This window comes from Lactuca serriola, chromosome 5, assembly GCF_051521515.1.
Source record: "Lactuca serriola cultivar US96UC23 chromosome 5, Lser_US96UC23_V15, whole genome shotgun sequence".
NCBI classification, from domain to species: Eukaryota; Viridiplantae; Streptophyta; class Magnoliopsida; order Asterales; family Asteraceae; genus Lactuca; species Lactuca serriola.
Window position 1 is genome coordinate 300,461,743 of NC_136412.1, and position 24,264 is coordinate 300,486,006.

General features: G+C 36.3%; 1 protein-coding gene across 1 annotated transcript; it reads left to right on the top strand.

The window, feature by feature from the left end:
* Positions 1-341: 341 nt before the first annotated feature.
* On the top strand, positions 342-4,002 carry LOC145054755 (bark storage protein A-like). Its single transcript, XM_079003007.1, has 5 exons — positions 342-653; positions 1,051-1,118; positions 1,268-1,423; positions 3,159-3,416; positions 3,499-4,002. Exons 1-5 carry the CDS (start codon positions 431-433, stop codon positions 3,844-3,846), a joined length of 1,053 nt encoding a protein of 350 aa, XP_078859133.1. The 5' UTR covers positions 342-430; the 3' UTR covers positions 3,847-4,002.
* The last annotated feature ends 20,262 nt before the right edge of the window (positions 4,003-24,264 follow it).

Sequence of the window (24,264 nt, forward strand, 5' to 3'; positions counted from 1 at the left end):
CAATTACAAGGACCATTTATGTAATTTTGTATAGTTTTTAATATTCTTCGTTTAAAAAAATACATGCTGAATATTCTTTAAAAAAAATTTCTAGCATATATTATTGACTAATATACACAAAATGACCTTTGATTTGTCATAAAAATTACAAAATCTGTCATGTGTTATATAATTCTATGATAAAAATATAAGTAATTTTACAAGACCTGACTTGTAAACCGTATCTGCCAAACAATTCATCCACCACTTGTACACTCAATCCGCCAACTAGGAACTGCATAGTTGACGGACTTCCCAACTTTTCCGACTTTCACTCTTTCCATATCATCCACTTAATTCTATAAGAATATCTCTTGAACAATCTTAAGTCCTTAACACCCAAGCACAAAGTAAAAGCACGCTGAAAACACACACATACACACAAAGAAATATGAGGGCTTTCTTTAAGACATTTGGATGGTTTGTAGTAGGGTTATGTTTCTTGGTGAATAGAGTTGAATGTATGGTTCCCAAGAGTTTATTGAAAGACATTGATAAGATAAACAAGGTTGGTTCATATGGTATTGTCGTGCCCAATAGCTTCGAAATGAATCCACTTTTGCAGTCATCGAGCTTCATAGCAAATAAAAAACGTCCTTATATTGATATTTCAGGTAAGTTGATACGATTATGTTATATATGTATGTGTGTATATGTATATATGTATAGACATGGGGCAATTTTGGTGGTACGCTTTGAAAATGACTAAGAATCAAATAATTGGATAGTTAAATTAGCAAGAGATACACATGAAACATGCATTGATCTTAGGAATCAATTTTCCTATAACAATTTCTTATTTGTTTATCCAAACATGATATTTTGTCCTTAAATACTTAGAATCACAATATGTTATCGAAACACTCAGAATTACTTATTACAACTTCAAATTCAGTTTACATGCACATCCAAAGACCCGATAGAAATATTAGTTATAGCACAATATCAAAATATGTGAATATGTAACTTGTAACCTAACGGGTTTTTTTTTACTTCTTTAATTTTTAACAGGAAGAAGGTTTCGTATAGGAACTCTAGAAAATCAAAGGGTCATCATTGTCATGACTGGATTAGCCATGGTATGTGACAATATGTAACAAATATTTAAAAAAGAATTGGTTCGTTTGACTGCATTTGCTCCTATATATACTGTTTTTGTTTTGCTTTTCTTTTTCTTAATTTGTATTTAACATGTACGTAATGATGTCTCTATTATTTGGTTGTGTAGCTGAACGCAGGGATTACTACACAATTATTGTTAAGTCTGTTTAACGTGAAAGGAGTCATACACTTTGGAATTGCGGGAAATGCAAATACTGAACTTGAAATCGGAGATGTGGCCATCCCCGAGTTTTGGGCTCATACTGGTCTATGGGTATGGCAGGTAAGAACGAAAATATGGTTACATATTTAGTGAAACAAAGTTATATAATTATGTAAATAAAAATAAGACGGCCTCAAAAAATATTTGAATTTATATCTAGTATTACATAATAAATGTTTGATTGAAAATCAAATCAAACAACTTGAATTAATTATAATGAAAAATGTTAAAAATATTAAATCATATGCTAAAAACATGTATAATAGTTATATGTAAGAAAATTAAATTTGCAAAAAAACTAGTTATGTATAAAAACAATTGTAAGAAAAAGTTGTACAAAGTATTTTCTAAAGAACAGTTAAGGAGTTATATAAAAAAATACTTTTCTAAGTTTTAAAGATAAAAAAAACACTTTTAAAAACATAAATAAAAATAAAAAAAATTGGGAAGATTTTGTAATTTTTTTATCAAATTTGAAAAAAGTTTTGAAATTTGGCCCAAGTTTGTAAGCAAAATAAAATAAGTTGGAGATGTGATTTTGGATATGGTGGCCGATTTTAAAGGTATGATAAAAAATGAAAACTGAATAATTAAACCGAACAAAATGATGTTTCATTTATTTGGTTCGTATTATTTCTTTTGATTAACCGAATAAGAATAAGGATATCTTATTTGTTTTGATTTTGATTGAATTTTAATTGTTTTGGCTAAACCGAAAAAACTGAATAAGCAATATATATATATATATATATATATATATATATATATATATATATATATATATATATATATATTAGCATTTTATATTAAGATTTTTATAACTTATTATTTTGTTATTAACCATTATAAATGTAAAATTGTTTTAAACTTTTAATTAAAAAGCAAAAACAAATTACTCAATGTCAATTAACCTTCACTCCTTTCTTTCATTATCATGTACAACTAAAATTATATTAACCAATCTCTACAAATTGTATGCCTAGACTCTTACAAAACATTATGAAAGATTGAATATATTATGTTAGGTAAATTACACGTATGGTTCATGTGGTTTAGGATAATCTGTGTTTTTGGCCCTAACAATTTTTTTTAACTTGGATCGTCCCTATTTTATATTTATGTTTCACGCTTAGTTTCCTATTTGTTCTAAAGAGACTGAGTTACCCTTACTGATGTCTTTTATATTTTTTAAAGTATCAGTTAATTGAAAGATATTAATCAACTGTGGAAAGGGTATTAATGAAATATTTAAATCGGATGGGTCACACCACCCCATTACTCCACACCACCCCTCATCATGTTTTCTCCGATAAACAACCCACAACTCTGTCTTCTCCCGCTAATCACCAATATATACCAAGCCAAAATCAATATATCATCTTCTCCAACAAACCTCCACCAAACCCAAACACATTGCATGAAAAAAAAAAAAAAAAAAAAAAAAAAAAAAAAAAAACATAAATCGACCATCAAGAGATCGATGGAGGAAGATCCAAAGTTGATGAAATCGATTGATCCACCAAAAACCTCTGTTACTCGCTAGAAACCTTCTACCTACCCATCCCATCCTTTCTTACTCCTATCTACCTTCAGCACTGTCCCATTCTACCCCCACTCCACCATTTCTTCGACGGAAACTAGATCACACCGGAAAATGAATTGATTTTTGAAAACCAAAACCACCGTTATCCCAAAGACTGAGAAGAGTTTCAAACAAAACAATGGTTAAAACTTAAAAGTATCGAATCACTTAAGAACATATTAATTTACATAAAATAATGTTTTGTCAATCCAGAGATATGGAGAAGGGTCTCAAAGCGAGTTACCCCTGGAATCCAATGGCGACTATACAAGAAGCATTGGCTACCTAAAGTTTTCTGATTACAATAACGACACCAATACACAACAAATCAAGATCAAAGACAATCTTTTAAATAATGTTTGGTATCAGCCAGAAGAAATATTCCCCATCAACACAACCCCTGAAACTAGACAACATGCATTTTGGGTCCCTGTTGACAACAACTACTACACACTTTCCAAACAACTCGAGGTACAAATATTTCCTTTCATAAACCAATATTTATTTCAACAAAGAAAATAAAGGGACTAAATTGTATTATGTGATTATACAGGGCATTAAGTTGGAGAGATGTATAAATGGTACGATTTGTTTACCTAGGGAACCTAAAGTGTCAAGAGTTCAGAGGGGTGTAAGTGCAAATATATTCGTAGATAATGGGGCTTATAGAAACTTTCTAAATAGCAAATTCAATGTGACCCCAATAGATATGGAAAGTGCTGCAGTTGCGCTAATTTGCTATCAACAAAAAATCCCATTTATTGCAATTAGAGCTCTTTCTGATTTAGCTGGTGGGGGGTCTGCAATTTCTAATGAAGCTTCCAATTTTGCTCCTTTGGCAGCTCAAAATGCCGTTGTTGCATTGGTTAAATTTGTAACATTATTGCCCTCTAAAGTCTAAAACGAATTCTCTGTAAAATACATAAAATCGATCATTTGGATATCTTGTATAGTAGTAGTAATTCTTTAAATTTTCATAAAGTTGGACTTTAGGTGTCATGTATAAATGTGTATTTATCGTTCATTATATGCACAAAACATATACAACAGTTGGATATCCTGTTTCCGAAGAGGTATTGGAACTTTTTCTTAAGGGTCTTTGGGAATCCTTTTAATATAACTTTTAGCTTTTAACTTGTCCAAAAACTCAAAAATAAAACTAAAAGATGTTTGGATAATTCAAAAGTTCTTTTAAAAATGATTTTTGACATAGAAGAAAAGAAAGAGTTTTTAAAAGTCACAAAAACCTGACTTTTTGTTGTTTTACCTATAAAAGTTAAACCAAAAGTTCTTTTACTTATCCAAACACATTTCAAATAGCTTCTTTTGCAAAAAGTCTTTCTACGAAAAAAAATTATGTCATTTTAAAGATGTTCAAAAGTAATCCCAAACACCCTCCTAATTTGTCTTTCCATAGCATTGGATTATGTCATTTCTATTCCTCGGCTTTTTTACTCAAACAAGTGGTTATAGATTTTGGCCCTACTCTTTTCAAATTATTCTACAAAGAAGGTTTTAAAGAGCTGTTTAAAAAATAGTTTGTGTGATTAATTTATGAGACTTCCAAGAATAAAATGATTGACTTTAAAAATAAGTTGAAAATTTTAAAGTCAAATATTAATAAATAACATTTAGATGTATGTTAAAGAAAAATAATGAGAAGCATGATATTCTTCTCAAATTAGTAGAAAATTTTATTGATGAGAGGAACGTGTCTCAACAAATTATGTTGGATTAGTCTACTATTATTTAAAGGATCAATGAAATTGAGATAGTTCATGAGTTTAGCTTCAAAATAGGGTAAATAGCATAAAAGATACTAAGTCTATATCAAAATTCTAGTTTGATACGGTGTTATTTTTGTCTCAAATTTGACACTGTGTTTTTCCAATTTGTTACAATTCTGACTGGTCAACCCGGTTACTTGCTAATATGACATGATGACGTATCAGTTTTGATGACGTCGCATGCTGACGTGTCAAAATTGATATTTTTTTTTCAACAAAAGACGCTACGTTTTCATTTTTTTCGATTTTGACACTAAATTTATTTATTTTTTTCAATTTCGACACTATTTTTTTTTGTTCCAAATTGAAAATAATTTTTCCAATTTTGTTCAATGACGATCATTTTCTATTTAAAACCGTATTAATATTTTCTTATTAAATTTTAAACCATATAAATACATTTTTTTATTTAAAAACCATATTTTTATATAAATACAAGGTTTTTTTGCATTCAAAGCATATGTTATGTATAAATATTTTTAGTTATATCATGAAAAGCAAACTAACCATAAAGTTCGAATAAGAATAACAAATCAATTATCGCTTATGAAATATTATTTATTTTATTTTTTGTTGTAGATTTTACACATATTTTTATTTACGATTAAATAATTATATTAGTTATATATTGATGTCGTATCTAATGTTCGTTTGAAGAGTTGAAGAAGAGGTGAGAAATATAGAACAAAATACCAAAATTTAATGTGAATACTAAAATACATGTAATAGTGGCCATATTTATCCTTCATAAATATTTTTGAAAATATTTAGCTGAAAAATATGATTTAATGGTAGTCACACCATGAGATTCAAGATGTTCTTAACAATATTATGAATATTATATTAGATATAAAAATTTCACAGGTTGCACACTGATCTTGATCTCTGGGACTTCATCAACTACACGCCTCCAAACCTCTAAATTCATTTTAAACTTGTGTATTTTAAACTCGATTTAGAACAAAAAAATAAAGTGTCAAAATTGAAAATATTAATTAAACTTAATATGAAATCGAAAAAAAAAATAAAAACTTAATGTCTTTTGTGGAAAAAAATCAATTTTGACACGTCAGCGTATTATGTCAGCATGTCACGTCATCAAAAACTAACATGTCAACATATCACGTCGGCAAGTAACCGGGTTAACCGGTCAAGTGGTTAAAATTATAACATACTGGAAAACATAGTATCAAATTTAAGACAAAAAATAACACAATATTAAATTAAAATTATGATGTAATCTTAATGACTTTTATGCCTTCAAAATATTTCTCAAAAAACTAAAAAATAAAGTAGAGTGTGGAAGTGAGTACTAAAATAGTCAAATTGTCATTTACGGTGCCAAACCAACTTGGTACCATGGAAAACCAAATAAATAAATAAAAGTGAAATTTACCGTAATCAATAGTTTATGGGTTCAAGTTTCATTTTTAAGAGGTTATAATTCAAGTCACTTAAAACATAAATGATAGTTAGAAATAGATTAAATTGCCGTTTTTAAAAATAAAATAAAATAGTTCATCAACAAGTTTAGTACCGTATATTAAAAAATGACCAAGTATCAAACGAATAAAAAGTATGACGTTTTATGAAAAGATAATTGCATTAACCTTTCATGTATGTACTAAAAGTTACAAAAGAAGACCTTCGGATTGCATTTCTTACATGAAACATGATTAAACCGTGTTAGAACCTCAATCAAAGACAACATTAATTATTAAGTATATGATGTTAAAGAATTAAAGGGAGATACAATAGATCAAACTAAATAGAATTTCATGTCGAGAATAAATCGATCTATCACACTCAAGTTCTTGAATGAGAACTTGAATTTCGGCTAATCTAATTTATGATATCATGAAAATGAAGCATAACATCTGGGAGATATGTAAGAAAAATATAATCCAAATTCGAAGTTTTAATTCTTGATATACCTCCCAACATCACAAATTTTGAGTTTAAAAATAATTGGGCCAAAAGGACACACATAATAACATTAAGAGTAAATTACACAAATAGTCTATATCATTTGGGGTAATTTTTGGGTTTGGTCTCTAATTTTTTTTTTTTTTTAATTTGGATAGTCCTAATGTTTGTTTTTGTTGCATCTTGATCTTTACTGGGCGTAAAATAACTATTTTATCCTTTTTTTTACCTTTTATTATTTTATCAAATAAATTTAAATAAATGTTGATATAATTAGTGGGTCCCATCCCTTTTCTCATGGTTGGTAACAATTGACCCATCTGCCTTAGGGAGGAGGGAGTCGTTCCCTCCCAACCCACTGAACTCACTGATACATCAGCTTTTCTATTTTATTTTTCTTTATGTTTCCCAATCCACAACACACGGAAACTCTATCTTTTTGAACTCATTCAATTAAAAACAAATACAAAACAATCAAGGTAAAATCTTAATTAGCAATAGAGTTACCGTCGGTACTACTCCATCTTCACCGGGTTGTTTAATTGGTTTTACTAACCCATTTCATCCTCTCTTTCTACTTTCTCTATCTCTCATTTTCTCTTGTACCATGTGTTTTAAAACTTGTATCTTAGTTGTTTTGTATTTTTTTTTTAATTAAATGGGTTGAGTGGGTTGAGAAAGATAAGATTTCTGTGTGTTGTGGGTTGGGAAAGATGAAGAAAAAGAAGAGACAAAAATTTATGTGACAGTGGGTTGGGAGGGAATAATTCCCTCCTCCCTTATAGGTTATTCCTTGTTTTCTTTATTTTCTCACGTATCAACTACCAAGAACAAGAACACTAAACAATCAATCATCTCACCCCATTTTCGTTAGGAAGTAACTGGATTGTCTTACCTAATAAATTTTGTGTCTATTCCTCGTTCTTCTTTAGGGTCAGGAGGTGCATTGACCACATCCTCGTATTTCCACTTCTCTCTTCCATTCTTGTTTCATATATGTGACTCCCGCTTCTGATTTCAACTAAATCTCTCATCTTCTCCGCCAAGCCTGAGAAGTTTGTGTTTTTAACCTGCAAGGGATAACTGATTGGCCCACAAACATGCGAAGTTGATTTCTAAAATCCAACTCCTTTTTGGTCGTTTGGAAATCGATTTTTGAAATCAAAACCATCTAAATCGCCATATTATTTTCCTAAAGAATCACGCCCACTAACTTTATAGCTTTGAATTTGAACTTTCATAGACTCGATTGAATCTGAACTAGAGTACAAGACATAGCCAACTGAACAAGACACAATTTCATAATTAAGAGCAAAGAACTGTAGTGAATATAGATTAAATCGGACATAGTTTTATGATTGAATCTCAGGATTCATCCTCAACTAGAAACAAGAATAAAGACAATATTTATTGCAAGATGTTTTGGGATGACATACAATGTCTCTTGCAAGTTCCATTTCTTTAGATTTGTGATTTGGGTTTCGAATCATCGTAGGCAAAGAAATTGACGAATCGTCTATGGGTGACGATTTTGATTGTATTTCTATTTTGGGCTTCAAATCGTAAAACTCAACCAACTTGTTCTTATCTTTGTATCAGTGGGGTGTGGTGTTGATTCGCATTAGGGTTACAAAGGCGAGAAGGATGCCAGATGTGAATGTCATTAAAGCATTGGGTAGGGATGGGTTTACCGATGAACCTCGCCCTAGTTGTAGTGGCGACGACAAGATGACTGTGGTGGTGTAAAGTTGTTGGCAGGGAAGAAATAAAGCAGGGTCGAGTCGACTACTATAATGTTCGAAGCTCGACTCGACTAAAATACTCGAGCTTCCAGCTCAGCTCGAACTCGACTCAAACCTTGCTTTTAAGCTCAAGCTCGAGCTTGTGAACTACTCGACAGTCTTGAGCTCGGCTCGGCTCGACTAAGTTTTTTTTTAAATAAAATCACTAAATTAAGTAAGAAATATTAAAACATTCATACTTTCAAAATACAAAAAAGAAGCATTCTTCAATGCAAAACGACTTTTAAGACATCAAAAAGAGACAAACCCAGCACCAAATATTCTTAGCCTCGTCTACCGGTTGAAATAATAACAAACAACAACTATTTAGCCGCTATTTAACGTAAACAAAAAAACAATAAAAAAATAATAAACTTTATGTTGGAGTCAAAGACTAAAGAATTGGTCTCAATAACAAAAGGAAGAAATTTGGACTTACAACTTCAACTGTATGTTTTGTTCACAACAACCTTCGGTGAAGGTGAAGTGGAGGTCGACGATTAGGGATGGCGGAGCTACAACGACGAGGAGGGATGATACAGAGACAGCCGGTAAGTGGAGGTGGTGGCCGTTTGCAAAAGGATAAGGCAATAAGGGAATAAAGGATTAAGGGTTTCTTTTGGAATTGGGATGGACCAACGGTCATAAAGTTTATAAATACCAGGGAAGAAAGAATTTACTTTATGTCTTTCTTTTTAGTTTTTTTAGCTTTATGTTATAAATGAATAATTATAAAAAATAGCATATATGTACATTACACTAAGTTCGATTAAGCTCGCGAGTTTAGCAATCCGAGTATTTTAGTACTCAATATCGGCTTGCTAAGGTACTTGAGTAGCTAAGTATTACGATAAACTTAATTACCAAGTTTTTTAATAAATAAAAAAAAGTTTAAAAAAACATTACTAAGGGTAAATTAGTCTTTCCATATATTTTATGTATTAATAATGAAACAAAATCAAATCACAAAAACCTTGTGAGTTAAAAAAAATAAGAAACAAACACACAAATTATCCAAATCTACATGGACCATCCATGTAATTTACTTTGATATTAACTAAATGATATTTGGATAAATGAAAACAAGACCATTAATTTGGATTTTCTACTGAACCCATCTTGTAATCATTTAATAATTTACTAATCGGCTAATACGTTTAGGAGTCCATTAGGAGAACATTCATGTCGAACAAAGTCGACTTTGATAAATCCCAGAAGACTGTATTTGGATTAAAGTGGATTAGGCTGACATTTTAAGGCTATTTCCGACCATAAGAATAAACATTTTTTTACTTAATATCACGTAGTTGGGAGCATGAAAAACATATGAAAGAGGGCATTACTTAGAATAAACATAATTTTGATCTACAAAAGATATGGTATGGAGCCATTAATTAGCTCATTAGGCTAAACGTAGGGTTTGGCTCATTTTCCTTGTACTTTAAAATAAGACATCATGTAAGGTCGGCAAATATATATTATAAAATTAAGATATAATAAATTTTTTATTAGGATAATCTATAGTCGTGTGTGTTATAGACTATATAGTATAAGTTTCGTAGTAGGAATAGGAAATATCAACTGAATTATCTGTAAATCGTTAAAATAAATGTGCCGAAATATATATATATATATATATATATATATATATATATATATATATATATATATATATATATATAGTACACGTCGTCCGATCTCAAAAATATAAATTTCGTAGAAATCCGAGCCCGTATATATTAGTTATGATTTTTATAAAGATATAAAAGTCAGTCGTGCAAATGAAATGTGTGACGTTAAACTGTATGAAGAGAATAGTTGATTTTTGGATAAAGTCACCAAACTGAAAGTCGTAGTACTCTTTAATATATGAATTTTGGTAAAATGAACACAAAAATTGGAGTTCATACGATAAAGTTATGATTTTTGCAAAATCATTAAATCATATAAAAATAAGTGCTAAAAATAGATTCAGAATTAGTCGATAAAGCCTAAAGAAAAGTTGTAGTACTCGTCGAGAGCTACGTATGGAAAAAATGAATGTCAAAATCGGAGTCCGTATGAATAAGTTATGGAATTTACAAAATTTGCGATTTGCGTCCCTTGCAATCGCGCCAAGTGCGCGCCGCACATTTCTAAAATGTGAAAACGCAAACCATGGAGATCCTGACACGTGGCACAAAGTGGCTGGGGAGACGTAACCTTAAAATGTGCGATGTGCACCCTTTTTGCACGTCGTGCATCCCAAATTTGGCTATAAATAGAGCTTTGGCCCCCATTTCAATTCTCACACTCTCCCGTTTCATTTCTCTCGAGTCCCTTCAACCTTTAGTTCGTTTTCCCTTAGTTTTAGTCTGCGGTGAAGCCCTGCAATCCCTGAACTAGTAATATCTAGCAAGTAGAAGCTCTGCTAGTGCAAATTTCGGACTTTTGTCCAATAAATCTCTGTAAGTTAAGCCACACTCGTATCGCTTCAGTGTAACTTATATTTATAGTCATAGTCGTTATTATGAACATATAAATAAGATTTATCAGTAATTCCAAGTCATTATACAGATTGATCTACTTACAGGGATGATGTCTATACTAGCTTTAGTGAGGTGTTTAAAGTAGAATTTCCAAACAGTATACTATGTATATCAAACGGACCCTACCTCTGATATGATCCTACGTGGCTATCCCTTATCAACTATAGATCAGTAGACTTTGGAATTAATAATGGATCTAGGCTATCTCTATTCATAAGGAATTTTAGCCTAAGACTTACTGTTAATTGAACCTAGGTCACGTTAAAGGAAAATCTGAGTGCTAAAGCAAAGCGTTGTCCGAGTTTCGAGACATCACTTTATCAAGTGAGTGCATAGTTACTTTCATCTTACACATAGATTTGAAGTATCTAGATAAATATTTGCTTTATGTGCTTATTATATGTGCTGAAAATGTTATGTGTTAATTAAAATAGTATGAGATGATATTTAAATTGATTTAATTATATAATTATTATACACCTATAAATATGTATTGGGTAGTGATAAAGGATGTTAGATAAGGAGGTGATAGATAGGTGATGGTAGATAGGTAATGATAAATATGTGATGATAAATATGAGATGACAAGGAGATGCCCAGGCCTTGGCTTGTGATGTTGCGATGTAGTCATCTACCAGAATATAGATGGAAACCACCGACTAATCTAAACAAGTCATGTGGAAACATCGAAAGGCTCATAACTTGTAGGTGATGAATTACGAGTTCAGGTGATTTAGTAACTATGTATTCATGCGATGATACTCTACCCATACTGGACACGTATTGGGGGAGTTATCCTTGAAACCGTACTATCTATGTGATGTAGGTGATGATGCTTAGTAAAGGTCCTTAGCAATAAGCATACAAGGAAATGTGATGTAAGCGATGATTGGTAAACGCCATGTAGGTGATGACCCTTAGGATAACCCCTTAGGGAATAATAAATAAGAAACGGGGATGAGTAATTGGGTTAACTATTTGTTTGATAATTAAACACATTAACTATATTATTGTGGGTTGAAAACCCTATGTACTCACCAGGTTGTCCAACCTGACCCACTCAGTTAATTTGTATGACAGATATCGATACGAAGATACATTACACTAAGAGATTAAAGGAGATGTAGATAATTAGTGTAAATTAATGTAAGATCTCCATTTATTCTTATGTTTCTATAATGACGATGACATCCCGAGTTTTATAAATAAAACACATTTCTTCAAAAATGTTTTGATAATATTATTATCATGTTTTTGGGGCAAATTCCGCATAATAAATCTTTTTAAAAAGAATACTTTGATTTATTAAGCATAAGCAAATCGGTTTTTTCTGACCATAAAAATGGGGATGTCACACTAGATCTGTCCAAATTTATAATTTTTTGTCCTAAAAATGAAGTTGGATAAAGACTAAATCTCGTCATTTCCTACTGACAGTCATATTTGTTCTATATCACAATATTTTAAAAAACGCACAGTGATGGAAGCTGGAAAAATATTACAGGGTTGCACTACTAAAAAATCTCATTTTTCAACGGAAATTTCTGTCATTAAATCCAACATATGTACATTTAATTTACACTTATTAGGACTTGTGACGAATTTCCAATGGGTTCGTGACGGATTAATGGTGGATTTGTAACGGATTTTGAAGAATTTACTCTAAAATTTGTAATTGACATGAGGGGTGGACTGTGCCACCATAGGACACCAGGTAAGTCCGACCGTGAAAACGCTCTTGATTTGATGGATTTTGCACTATTAAATATGTTTTCTTATGTTTCAAATTATTTCTTTCTAATTTAAACAACAAGAAATATAACCATTAACAGCGACACCAATAGTGGCAACATGGCCCTTTAGCTGCGACATATCAATTTCTCGCCGCTAAATGTACATGTCACCGCTATTGGTGTCGCCGCAAAAGGGTCATGATACGGATCCGTGTTTTCACGTTTTGGTAAACTAGAGCTATTCAATCGTGTTTCTAATCTGATGGTTGGGGTACTCGTGGAACGCACAAAACCAATACCGACGACACAAGTCACCGCTAAAGACGTAACCCTGTCGTCGCTAAATGTTGAATAAATGACGCAGTAATAATTCCCTCAAAAGTGTCGACGCTATAGATAAGAGTCGCCACTAAATTCCCTTGTGTCGCCTGTAAAGGTGTCTCCGCTAAAGGTCGACACAATTAACCAAAAAAATCGACGACCTTTTCCTTTTCTGCTTCTATTTCGCTTCCATCTGCTTCTGCATTTTTTCTTTCCCCTCTTCTTTGTCGATTCACAAGCATTCGTCATCATTATTGTCGAAATTAAGGAGTTTCGACCACAGAGAAGAAGATACCTGCGGGAAAAGTAGAGATCTCACTGGCGACTGAGGACGAATTTCTGGTGACTGAAGACTAATCTCCAACGACGGTAGGTATTTCCAACTTAGTTCCTTTTCCCTTTTCTCTTGTAAAATTGATTTTTAGGTTATTTTAGTGATTAATTGCAAAAATTATCAATTTCAGTTTTTGCTTTAGTTTCCTGGCTATCACTACCGACGACTATAGCCACCACTGCACCATTTCTTTGATTTCCGCCACCACAGGTTCTATTTACTTCAATTTACTGTGAAATTCGAATTTAGTTGCAAAATATGTGTAGTTGTATAAATTTTGTGAAATTTTGCATATGTTTGTATATTTGATATATGTATGTGAATCTATGTAAGTTTGGTGTATATATGTCAATGTATATGTGCTTGGTGTATATATGGTGTATGAATGTGAAATCTGTGTATTTTTAGTATAAGTAGGATGTTATTATCTATATATGTGAAAGTATATGTATTTGGTTTAAGTATTATGTTATTATACGTTATGTGAATGAATGTGTGTTTGGTGTATATGTGGTATATGCATGTCAAAGTTTGTGTATTTGGTATAAGTAAGATGTTATTATCTATATATGTGAAAGCATGTGTATTTGGTATAACTAGGATGTTATTATGTGTGTATGTGAATGTATGTGTATTTGGTGTATATGTGGTATATGTGTATATGTGGTATATGTATGTGAAAGTATGTACATTTGATTCTCTTATGTATTATGTGTACATATGTGGTTTTGGTATAAGTAGGATGCTATTATATATGTAAGTAGGATGCTCTTATTTTTTTTCCAATGTTTAACAATTTGATTTTGATTTTAGGTCATTTCTTATTAATATAATAATAATTTTTTTTGTAACAACCGATGATTCCAAGGTATTAATTATTTATGTAATCATTTATTTATTGTTTTAATCATGAAAGTTGTTGTTGGGCTTAAAAGAATTGGGCTTCCATGAATGGGCTTGCTGAGGTAGTACGATGGGCGTAAGCCTGGTGTACACGGGGGGTAAGTGAATCATTAAGGACCGCGGAGGCGTGCACGTACGCTTAGCGTACAAAGTGGTGCGCACAGCATACATGGTCAGATCCAAAAAACCTAATTTTATGGTGCAAGCCCTATATAATGTCATTATGTCCCATGTGTTAGCCTCCTTATCAACCTATTATGTTCAGAAACCCTAAAATTGAGTCCTATCTTTCATTGTTGAGTGTGTGTGAGCTTTTGGAAAGATTTTGGTGTTCATCTTTGTGCATTTTGAAGGAGTTGAGGAAGCTAGAAGTTGCTCAGCCTGGAGAGGAGGTCTTAGATCTGGAAACTTTACCCATTTTGCAAGAAGTTTGAGGGATCAAGTTCTTATCTTGATTGCTAAATGTTTAGATCTCCTTTTTGGTTAAATAGTTATGTTTCCATTGTTTGGATGGATGTTGGGATTAGGGCGTCCCAAAGGTTTGTTCTTTCAGATCCAAGGTCTTCATGGACTCCTTTGGCATAAAGGTGTCAACTTTCTGGAGTTAGGGGTTTCATGCATCCATTAAGTCCTTCATTAGGTCCCTTTTGAGCTTTTGAGCTTCTTATGGTCATGCATGGATGTAAAGTTAGCAACTTTAAATGGCATTTTAGCTTAGAGGGGTCAGATCTACATTATGGAGCAAAGTCTTAACGAATTAGGAGCTTAATCTCGAAGTTAGCTGAATTGGTTGAGTACATTGGGCGTACAAGCCCTCGATGCAGTACGCTAAGCGTACCAGCTGAGTACGCCCAACGTACTCAACCTGATGACTTTTCGTTAATGGACTTTCGGTTTGGGCCTTGGTTTGGGCTTGGAAGATTAGGGTAAGTTGGGTCATCTGACTTTAGTAGATTTTGGTCCAAGTATGTTATTGGGCCTTGGGATAACGCCCATATGAAGGAATTAGGTCCAATTGGAAATTGGGCCATATTTTGGGCCTTGAGGAATTGTTTAACTTTTGGGCGCATTAGATTGTGGTTATGGGCTTCATTCTTAGGCCAAGCTAGGGTAAGGGTAAAATGGTCTTTTTACCCCAAGTAGAGACTGTTGGTTATAATGTAGATCCCAAATGTTAATTAGTTTTTATGTGGAAATTGATATCTTGGGGAGTTGTAGGGCCAGCAGCGCAAGATCATTCGTTTCATTCAGCTTTTCGATGTGAGTTTCATCACCGGTTTAGCGGGTCTAAGGCACCAAGGCTGACCCTTGATTGATTATGTTGATATACTTGTTGCCTGTATAATACTTTTATGTACTGTGTATGTATGGCTATTGGGCCGGGCCCGTATCTCTTTAGGCGGGGCCTATTATGTGATATGTTGGTATATGGTATTTTGGGAACTCATTAAGCTTTGTGCTTATGGTTTTTAGTTTGTGTTTCAGGTACTTCCGATTCCAAGGGGAAGAGCTCAGGTTGACTGCATCGCACACACCACATGGATTCTGTTTATAGGACACACACTGATTTTTATGATGTTTGACATACTTATTTTATTGGGTTGTATGAACAATATTTTGGAATACTATTTTTAATTAAATCAAAAATGAAATTTTTGGGTCATAATTTTTGGATGTTTCAAGTTGGTATCAGAGCCTTGGTTTGAGGGATTCGGGAACACTCTCCGGTGCGTCTGAACTCAAACAGAGGATTTGGTAAGTTTTCAAAAGATAAACATATTTAAGAAAATATTTTCTAAAATAAGAAAGGGTGTGGTGTATGCAATCAGCCGAGCTCAAGTAAGTTATCCCAAAATACCCATACATGTTTATAATATGCTTGAACTGTGAATTGTGAGATCTTGTACTACCCGGGAAAGGCCAACATGGTGGCCGATGCTCTCAAGATCAAGGTGGTTGCGACTCCGATCAGAGACCTATGTTTGAGGATGACTGTGATTAATTCGTTGTTTGAGCGGATTCGGAGGCACATGTTGAGGCTATGAAGGAAGAGCACCGAAAGTGTGAGCGTATTGTGTGGCTGGTGGCTTCCTTCAATTATGATAGCCGCAGATTGCTAACTCTATATCGGAGAGTCTAGGTTCTGTATTAGGGTGGTGTGGGCCAAGTTCTGATGAAGCGGGATGTAGCATGGTACGTGGAGTGGTGCTTGACTTGCAGGAAAGTCAAGGCTGAACATCAGCGAACTCGTGACAAAATGCAGGCGTTGGAGATTCCCATATGGAAATGGGAAGATATCATTATGGATTTTTATCATGACGCTTACTAGGACGGCACACGGGGTGGATTCTATCTGGGTCATTGTGGATCGATTTACCAAGAGCACGCATTTCATCCCGATCTAGGAGAGTATTTCCGCAGAGAAGTGGTTGAGATTTATGTCCGGGAGGTGGTGAAACGTCATGGGGTGCCGGTATCAGTGGTTTCAGACCAGGATGTTCGCTTTACTTCTAGATTTTGGAAGCGGTTTCATAACAACATGGGCACTCGTCTCCAATTCAGTACAACATTTCATAAGTAGACTGATAGGCAGAGTAAGCGGACTATTCAGACTCTTGAAGATATTCTGCTGTAACATCCCAAATTCCAAAAGTATGAGTGAAGGGCTTAGAGTGTAAATTAAGGAAGCTACTCGACGAGTAGGTATGCTACTCGTCGAATCGGAGCGGGATTTGATCGTGAGTTAAGTGTCCAACTCGCCGAGTCAGAAGTCATACTCGACGAGTTGGTGCTGGAATGAGAAAACCCTAATCTCGAGGGTTGCACCCTATTTAAAGGAATTTATGTCCTTCTCTCAGCCTCTTTATTTCCCTTGAGAACCAGAAGACCCTAAGCTCGTGTGTGTGAGGCCTTTGGAGGGAGATTGAAGCTTTGGAAGTTGTCTTTTGCGGAAGAAACTTGAAGATCAAAAAAGGATTGCATCAAGGGAGTGGTGTAGATCCATAATCTACTTCAGTTTGGGCACATCTTGGAGGTAATAAGCCGTTACCTTCACTCTTTTGCATCTAGATCTATTCATGAAAGAGATTAGGGGCCATTGTGGGTATGTTTGACACCTATTTCGGGTTTGGAGTTTAGATCTGAGGTTGCTACTTCAGATCTAGATTTGTGTTGGTCCAGAATGTCATAAAGCATCAGTCAATGAGTTCTTGGTGAAGCCCCTTTGTCTAAAACCCAAGCCCTAGAGTTATTTGGACCTTTAACTCCTTGGTTTCACGTAAAGTTTGCAACTTTACGTAGGGTTTATTCCATAGAAGAGTGGATCTACATTTTGGAGCCCTGCATGTCTCGAAAAGCCTCTGTATGGATGAAGGACTGAAGGGACTCGGCGAGTCGCATGGGTGGACTCGGCGAGTCATATGATGATGGGCATGGACTCGACGAGTTGGAAGAACAACTCGGTGAGTCTGTTGAAGATTGCCTTCGAGTCGGCAAGTCTGTTCTTGGACTCGGCGAGTCAGGTCGCAGAACCCTAACCTCTTGTGGTTAAAATTTGGACCAGTGAGTCGGTTGGCGACTCAGTGAGTTGGACAGGATGGAATTCAGAGATCATTAAAATCGACGAGTCTTGGGGCGACTTGGAGTTGAGTTGTGTTATGGGAGTTTTCTGAGTATAAGAACTCGACGAGTCGACGGGTTGACTCGACGAGTAGAGTCAATCAGGAAGGTTGACTTTGGCAAGGACTTTGACTTTGACCTGTTTGACCTTCAGGGGTGTTATGTATTTTGGATATTTATGTCATGGTCCATTGATGGCATCAGGTGTTGGAGTTTGGAGAAGTGCTTCGGGCTAGTGCTTTCATGGTTCGGTTTGGCAGTTACAAGGTGAGTTATCGTCACTATATCGATAGGGTCTAAGGCACCAAGGTCGGCCCTTTTAGTTGTTATCTTGGTTACAGTATGCTACATGTGGTTATAATATGTTAGATTGGCATCCGGATACACAGTATGTTGTCATGCTCTTATGATCCTTTAGGATTGGTATGTTAGTGACCTGGTTAGGTCGGTGTTTCGGTTATGAGAGATTACTATGATTGATGATCTGTGAGATAGTTATATCTGATATCTGTACGTGTACTGTTTGATGTGCTTATTGATCTGATTAGATCGACGTCCTGGTAATTAGGACAATATTATGTTAGTGACCTGGTTTAGGTCGGTATCCTGGTATATCGGACGATGCTATGTTAGTGACCTGGTTTAGGTCGGTATCCTAGTATATAGGATGAAGATATATTAGTGACTGGTTAGGTCGGTATCCTAGTTAGGATGTTGCTATGCTTTATGATCTGGTAGATCGATTTGTTTGTCTATGGACTGTTATGTGATTACCTGTTATATGTGCACATGGTTATTTGCTTGATGTTTGGGTTGAGGCAGTCCTGCTTTGTGCTGAAGGCCAAGATACCCTATGAGCGGTCCGGATAGATTATAGGCCCATATTGCTGTCCAGTCATACCGAAGGCTCGGGATAGATCCAGATAGACTGAAGGTCCGGTGCGGGCGGTCTAATCATACTGTAGATTCAGAGAGTGGACCAGGTGGACTGAAGGCCTGTTGAGGGTGGACCAGTTACACTGCAGACTTGAGAGGCATGGTTGTTCTGTATTGTGATATGATATGATTATGGTTGTATGTGGTTGGTATTTTGGGGAAAACTCACTAAGCTTTCGGGCTTACAGTTTCAGTTTATTGTTTCAGGTGCATCAGGAGACCGTGTACCGCTCCTCATAATTCATGATTTTGTGATTTGGTTATGGGGATACTCTGATGTTTAAACTGTTTTGAAAACAAGTTGTATAACTTAATGGTTTTTTTGAATGGGTGAAAATGTTTTAAATTGGCTTGAATTTTATGAGTGTTATAAGTTGGTATCAGAGCCTTGGTTTGAGTGAATTGGAGGAACATTCGCATGACTCTAGTCTCAAATCTAGGAAAGGTTTTCAAAATGGATTCTAAAATGGTTTTCAAAATAAGTAAAAGAGGATGCGAAGTGTACGATCAGCCGGAGCCAGTAAGTAGACCCCAAAATACCATACTGTTATTTGATATTATGATATGTTAGAACAACATGCTAGTACTAGGCTAGGGATCTTCAGGAATTGCATGATAGAATTGCCTGATTTCATGATGCATATTAGCCTAGGGTTTTCCTTATATGAGATTCACATCCTTACTATAGTTGTTTAGTGTATGCATCACAGTTGTGCATAATCAAGATCTTATAGCCTGAGAATGTTTGATTCGACCTTAGGGTAGAATTGGATATTCGAAAGTCTATTGGGTCCATCGTTATGTGTGGCTAGTATACACTAATGTTGCCGGGTTGGTGGAAGTTTGATGGATTGGGTGGGTAGTGAGAGGCCGGGAGGCCAGTTATGAGATGTTTAACATTCCTCTAGGAGTGAGGATTTAAGTGCTCGCTATATTTATGTATATTGTTAGGGCGTCGTGATGATACTTGAGACAAATATGGGTAGGTGTGGAAGGCAGTATGGGCCCGTACTACTGAAAGCACAGGACCCATACGCGTAGCAAGGAAGTCACAACCCCTAGGGTTGGGTTTTGGATTTGTTTCCTTGTCATTATATAGGTTATTAGAGATCTTTTGGTGTATTTCCAGAATGATGGTCACGAGACGTCTTGTGACCGGATCTAGGTTAGGATCGGGAGCTGGCAACCAGGATAGGCTAGCATTGTCAGAGGATCGTGTCAGGGAGATCCTCCGAGAGGAGACGATTGAGATTATTCGGGGATAAATTCCGAAGATGATTGGGTCTTTCAAGACCGCCATGGTTGAGTATTTTTTCGAGCGTCATGCAGACATTGCTGAGACGGTTGCCGCGGCAGCTTTGGCAGTTGTAACGACGGCAAGGGGAGGAGCTGGTCGAGCTTCTTAGTTCTGGGACATATTCTGATGAGCAGAGTGTTGCAGTTATTTGGGATCAGGAATATGATCGGTACTCGTTATATTCCGCGGGTGGAGTAGGAGAGGTTAGCATGAAAGTTATAGATTTGAGGCTCGAGGGTTTGCTCGAGGCCGGGATATGGGTCGTGGGAACTCCGGAAAGGAGTGATGATTATGTTCAGCAGGGGTTTTGCAGCTAGAAGTGAAATGGTTAATTGATGGATTGGACCGTCGTTTTGTAGGGCAAGGATTGCGCCCTCTCAGTTTCCGAGCTCGAAGGAGTGAGCAGGCTTATGACCCTCGGATCAGGTGTATTCCAGCTCGAGGTCAGTTGGTTTCAAGAATAGGCAACATTATTTCAACGTCGGTGAGCTCAGGACAGTCGGCGTGGCATAAGTGTTTGTGAGGTCCGGTTTTCCGTGGATCTCTTGTATCGGACGGAAAGGATTGATTGTGCGATCTATTGCACTTTTGGGACTGTAGACTATGTCTTGGGAGTGGTTTGTAGCCCGGTTTAGGCAGAGGTTGTTTCAGCTGTGGGCGTTTGAGCTGGTGAGTGAGTCGAGGTGTGAACCCTGAAGAGAATGATTTCTAAATCCCGAGCTTGTTTGGACACCTTTGGAAAAGGGGTTTTATGTGGGAGGCCTATGGGTGGGGTCCCATAAAAGGGTTATTCATCATTGTCAGGATTCAGTGATTAGCAACCGTTAGTGATTGACAGACTAAAGCGCCAAGAGAAGTAACTCGTTGCCGAGGTATTAGTTGGAGCATCTATCCGGTGGTCTTCAGGACATGAGTGTGGAGCCATTCACGCATTAGTGGCTGTCGGTTTCACTGGGATTTAGGAAGGATCATCTGGTTCTTAGAAGTGTGTGATGAGTCGGGTCTAGCTAGCAATGGAACATTAGTGGGAAAGAGTTAGTTGTCATCGGATAAATCGTTGGGAAGTGAGGAGGATTGAGAATCCTCTAATTTTCATGTATTATGAAAGCTTAGTTGAATCTAAGTGGGGGAGTGTTACCCCGAGATGCTGAAGTGGGAAAGGTTTGGAAATGGGGATAAGTTTCACACCCCTATAGGGGGAATGGAGGCCCTATTGGCTGCTTAGTTTGAGGGTTGTGTTGATTGGGGGTTTGGCAAAAACTCCCCACCATAAGAACACGTCTTCTGGATGCTTGATAGCAGAAGTTGGGGAACCAGGTTGGGGTCCTAGTCAAGAATCGATTTCAGTTTGAGTTTTCGGTCGAGGGTGTGCTCAACTCTGAGGGTTTTGGATTGATAGATTGAGGGTTTTGTTAGATGTCAGGGCTCAACATCGCATTCAGCACAGGAGTGCGGGTTATTTAGCGTGTATTGTAGACATGCGGGCCAGGGAACAGACCTTGGATTTCCAAGAAGGTGGACGATCGACTAAAGGCCTGGTAGGGTGGTCTAGTCATGCTGAAGACTCTGTTTATGTTTGTAGATCTATGTTCGGGTATTGAGTAGGTTGCTATGCTTTAGCACTCAATAGGTCTGTTCAACGTATTGAGCATGCTGCTAGAGTAGGTTGAGGACGCCGGTGTATCTTGGTTGATCGGAAGTTGTTATTAGTGGTCGGACGGAGTTCAAAGGATCTTGGTGATCTCATCAGTTCGGAGTGTCTCCGAGGTTTCATCTTCTTGGATCGGGTAATACTCCAGTTGGGGACAGAGAGTGGATCCGAATGGGTGTTTTAATTAAATGTTGGATCCAGCAGTGTTTTAGCCGAGAATGTGGTGATAGACACGTGGGGCAGGGAACAGACCATGGTTTTCAGAGAAAGTGATTGATTGTTGTGAGGCCTAGGGTTAGGCCGGAATGTGATTATATGGAATGGAGCTGGAGTTCGGAACCCCAAGAGGACGAGAACAGTATGCATGGGAGAGATTCCTAGAAAGAATGGTTCAGGGTGATGTACGAAAATTTTGAGCGGTCCGGATAGACTGAAGGCCGGTGCGCATACTAGTCAGGCCGAAGGCTTGAAGAACGGTCCAGACAGGCTGAAGGCCCAGAAGGGCGGTCCAGACATGCTGAAGGTTCTGAGGGTGGTCCAGATAGGCGGAAGGCCTGGTAAGGTGGTCCAGTCATGCTGAAGACCCTGTGTGTGTTAGTAGACCTGTATGCGGAGAATGAGTGAGTATGTCACCATGAAATAGCAATCGATAAGGTTTGGCCCCAAGTATTGATCATGATGATGGATTTAGCTTAAGGTTGTGCATGGGCTTGTTAGTTATGTGATCAGATTCAGAGTATATGTGAGTTAGAGAACAGCAGTTGCTCTACATGGGTAGTGTAGAGTGGATTTTTAGCGCCATGACACTTACGTATGTGGTAAAGGTTGTTGAGTAGACTTCCTGAAAGAATGGAAGGGAAAGGTATGTAGCTCTGGGAAGGAGTATTGGTTATCGGAAGGGAAAGCAGTAGTGTAAATGATGATCGAAAGTATTTCAGTTTTTGATAGTGAGTACTGAGATTGTACCAGTTGTATGGAAGCACATCCGGGTTGGATGTTCCTGAGGTTGTGGAATGGTTAGCTTTGATGTCGAAGCAGAAGGTTTGGAAGTGATGCAAGGGTAGACCCTTGGGGTCCAATTAAGGGTGTAGTCATGAGTTATGTATGTGGTGGTGTTCCATCCTAGGGATGACTGGACCCATCGTAGGTGTGCCTGGTCTTCCAACCCGAGGCTGTTTGGGCCAGGTACGATGTGTATATGTGTTATAGATGGGTGTTCATGAGAGTTGCTCGGAAGCTAAAAAATGCATTATCATGTCAGCGTGGAAAGGGATTGGATTCAGGAAGGAAGCAGGATGAGTTCCCAACAGTGCAATTTGATAGAAGTTGCGCCTGTTGGGCAAGGGATAGCAGATTTGTATTGGGTCAGGGCCCAATGGTTTATAACGGTATCCAGTTTTCGCAAGATGTGAATGAATGTGTAAGACGGGAATATGGTAGTATCATCAGGTGATACTTAGTTGCTATGTGCTGTCATCGAGGAAAAGAAGGCTGGTGGTCGGCTTAGAATAATTGGCAAGGATGCCACACGAGAAGAAGAAATTTTAAAGGGGGTGTAGTGGTAGGGTACTTCCGATTCATCCCAGGGTGACGAAGATGTATAGGGATTTTCACTGACTATTGGTGGACTTGATGGGTTTTAGCCAAAAGACATCCTATGTGCTCATGCAAACCCTAAAGCTTGGATCTAGGTTTCTTTATTGTACATGTTTTTAATCCAAGACTTAAAACCCTAGATCTAATCAACATAACATATGAATAAGGGTTTAGATCATACCTTGATTGTTATATAGTAATAACAATCTCAATTCTTTCTTGTATTGACTTTAGAAAGCTTAGAGTCACAAATGTCACTCCTCTAATGGCTCACAAACACCAAGAGCAAGAGGATGAAGAAGAGAAGAGAAGGAGGCTGCCCAAAACGTGTGGAAACCCTAGAGAACAAGTTCACCACGTTTTTGGAGCTTAAGGGTTCCTTAAATAGTGAGGCTATTAGGGTTATCTAACAAGGAAACCCTAATTTGGATGCTTAGGCCCTAAGCAACCCATGAACTCTTTCCTTAAGGCCTTTGGATGATTTCTTATGGGTTTCCCCATAAAATTCGTCCACTCCCTTAATAAAGAGTCCATTAGCTCAATATTCAACTATCACACAATTGATAGTTCTAGTCCCTTAAGTTTAATTAATGTCTTTTAGTCACAAACTTAATTCTTATTAATTCTTGACTAATACTAATTAAACAATATGATTTCTCCTTTAATATATTATTCTCATAATATATTAATAAATCATATTTAATCCTTTCTCTCCATAAGTCATCCTATCAAGTTGCTTTGATGAAGGCAACCCAAAAGGAGCATGCACCATCGGGTCGAGTACATACCAAAATAGTTATGGACTTAGACACTAATCCAACAGTCTCCCACTTGGATAAGTCTAATAACTATTCTGCGTATGACTTCAGATCCTGATCTGCAATCGTAGCTTTCTAAAGCTGCTGTCA

Bases quoted from the DNA above. Each gene is read 5' to 3' on its own strand.
- LOC145054755 (XM_079003007.1), top strand. From the start codon at position 431: ATGAGGGCTTTCTTTAAGACATTTGGATGGTTTGTAGTAGGGTTATGT. The intron at 1,424-3,158 runs GTAAGAACGAAA...TTGTCAATCCAG, and splicing joins CTGGTCTATGGGTATGGCAG to AGATATGGAGAAGGGTCTCA. The intron at 3,417-3,498 runs GTACAAATATTT...GTGATTATACAG, and splicing joins CACTTTCCAAACAACTCGAG to GGCATTAAGTTGGAGAGATG.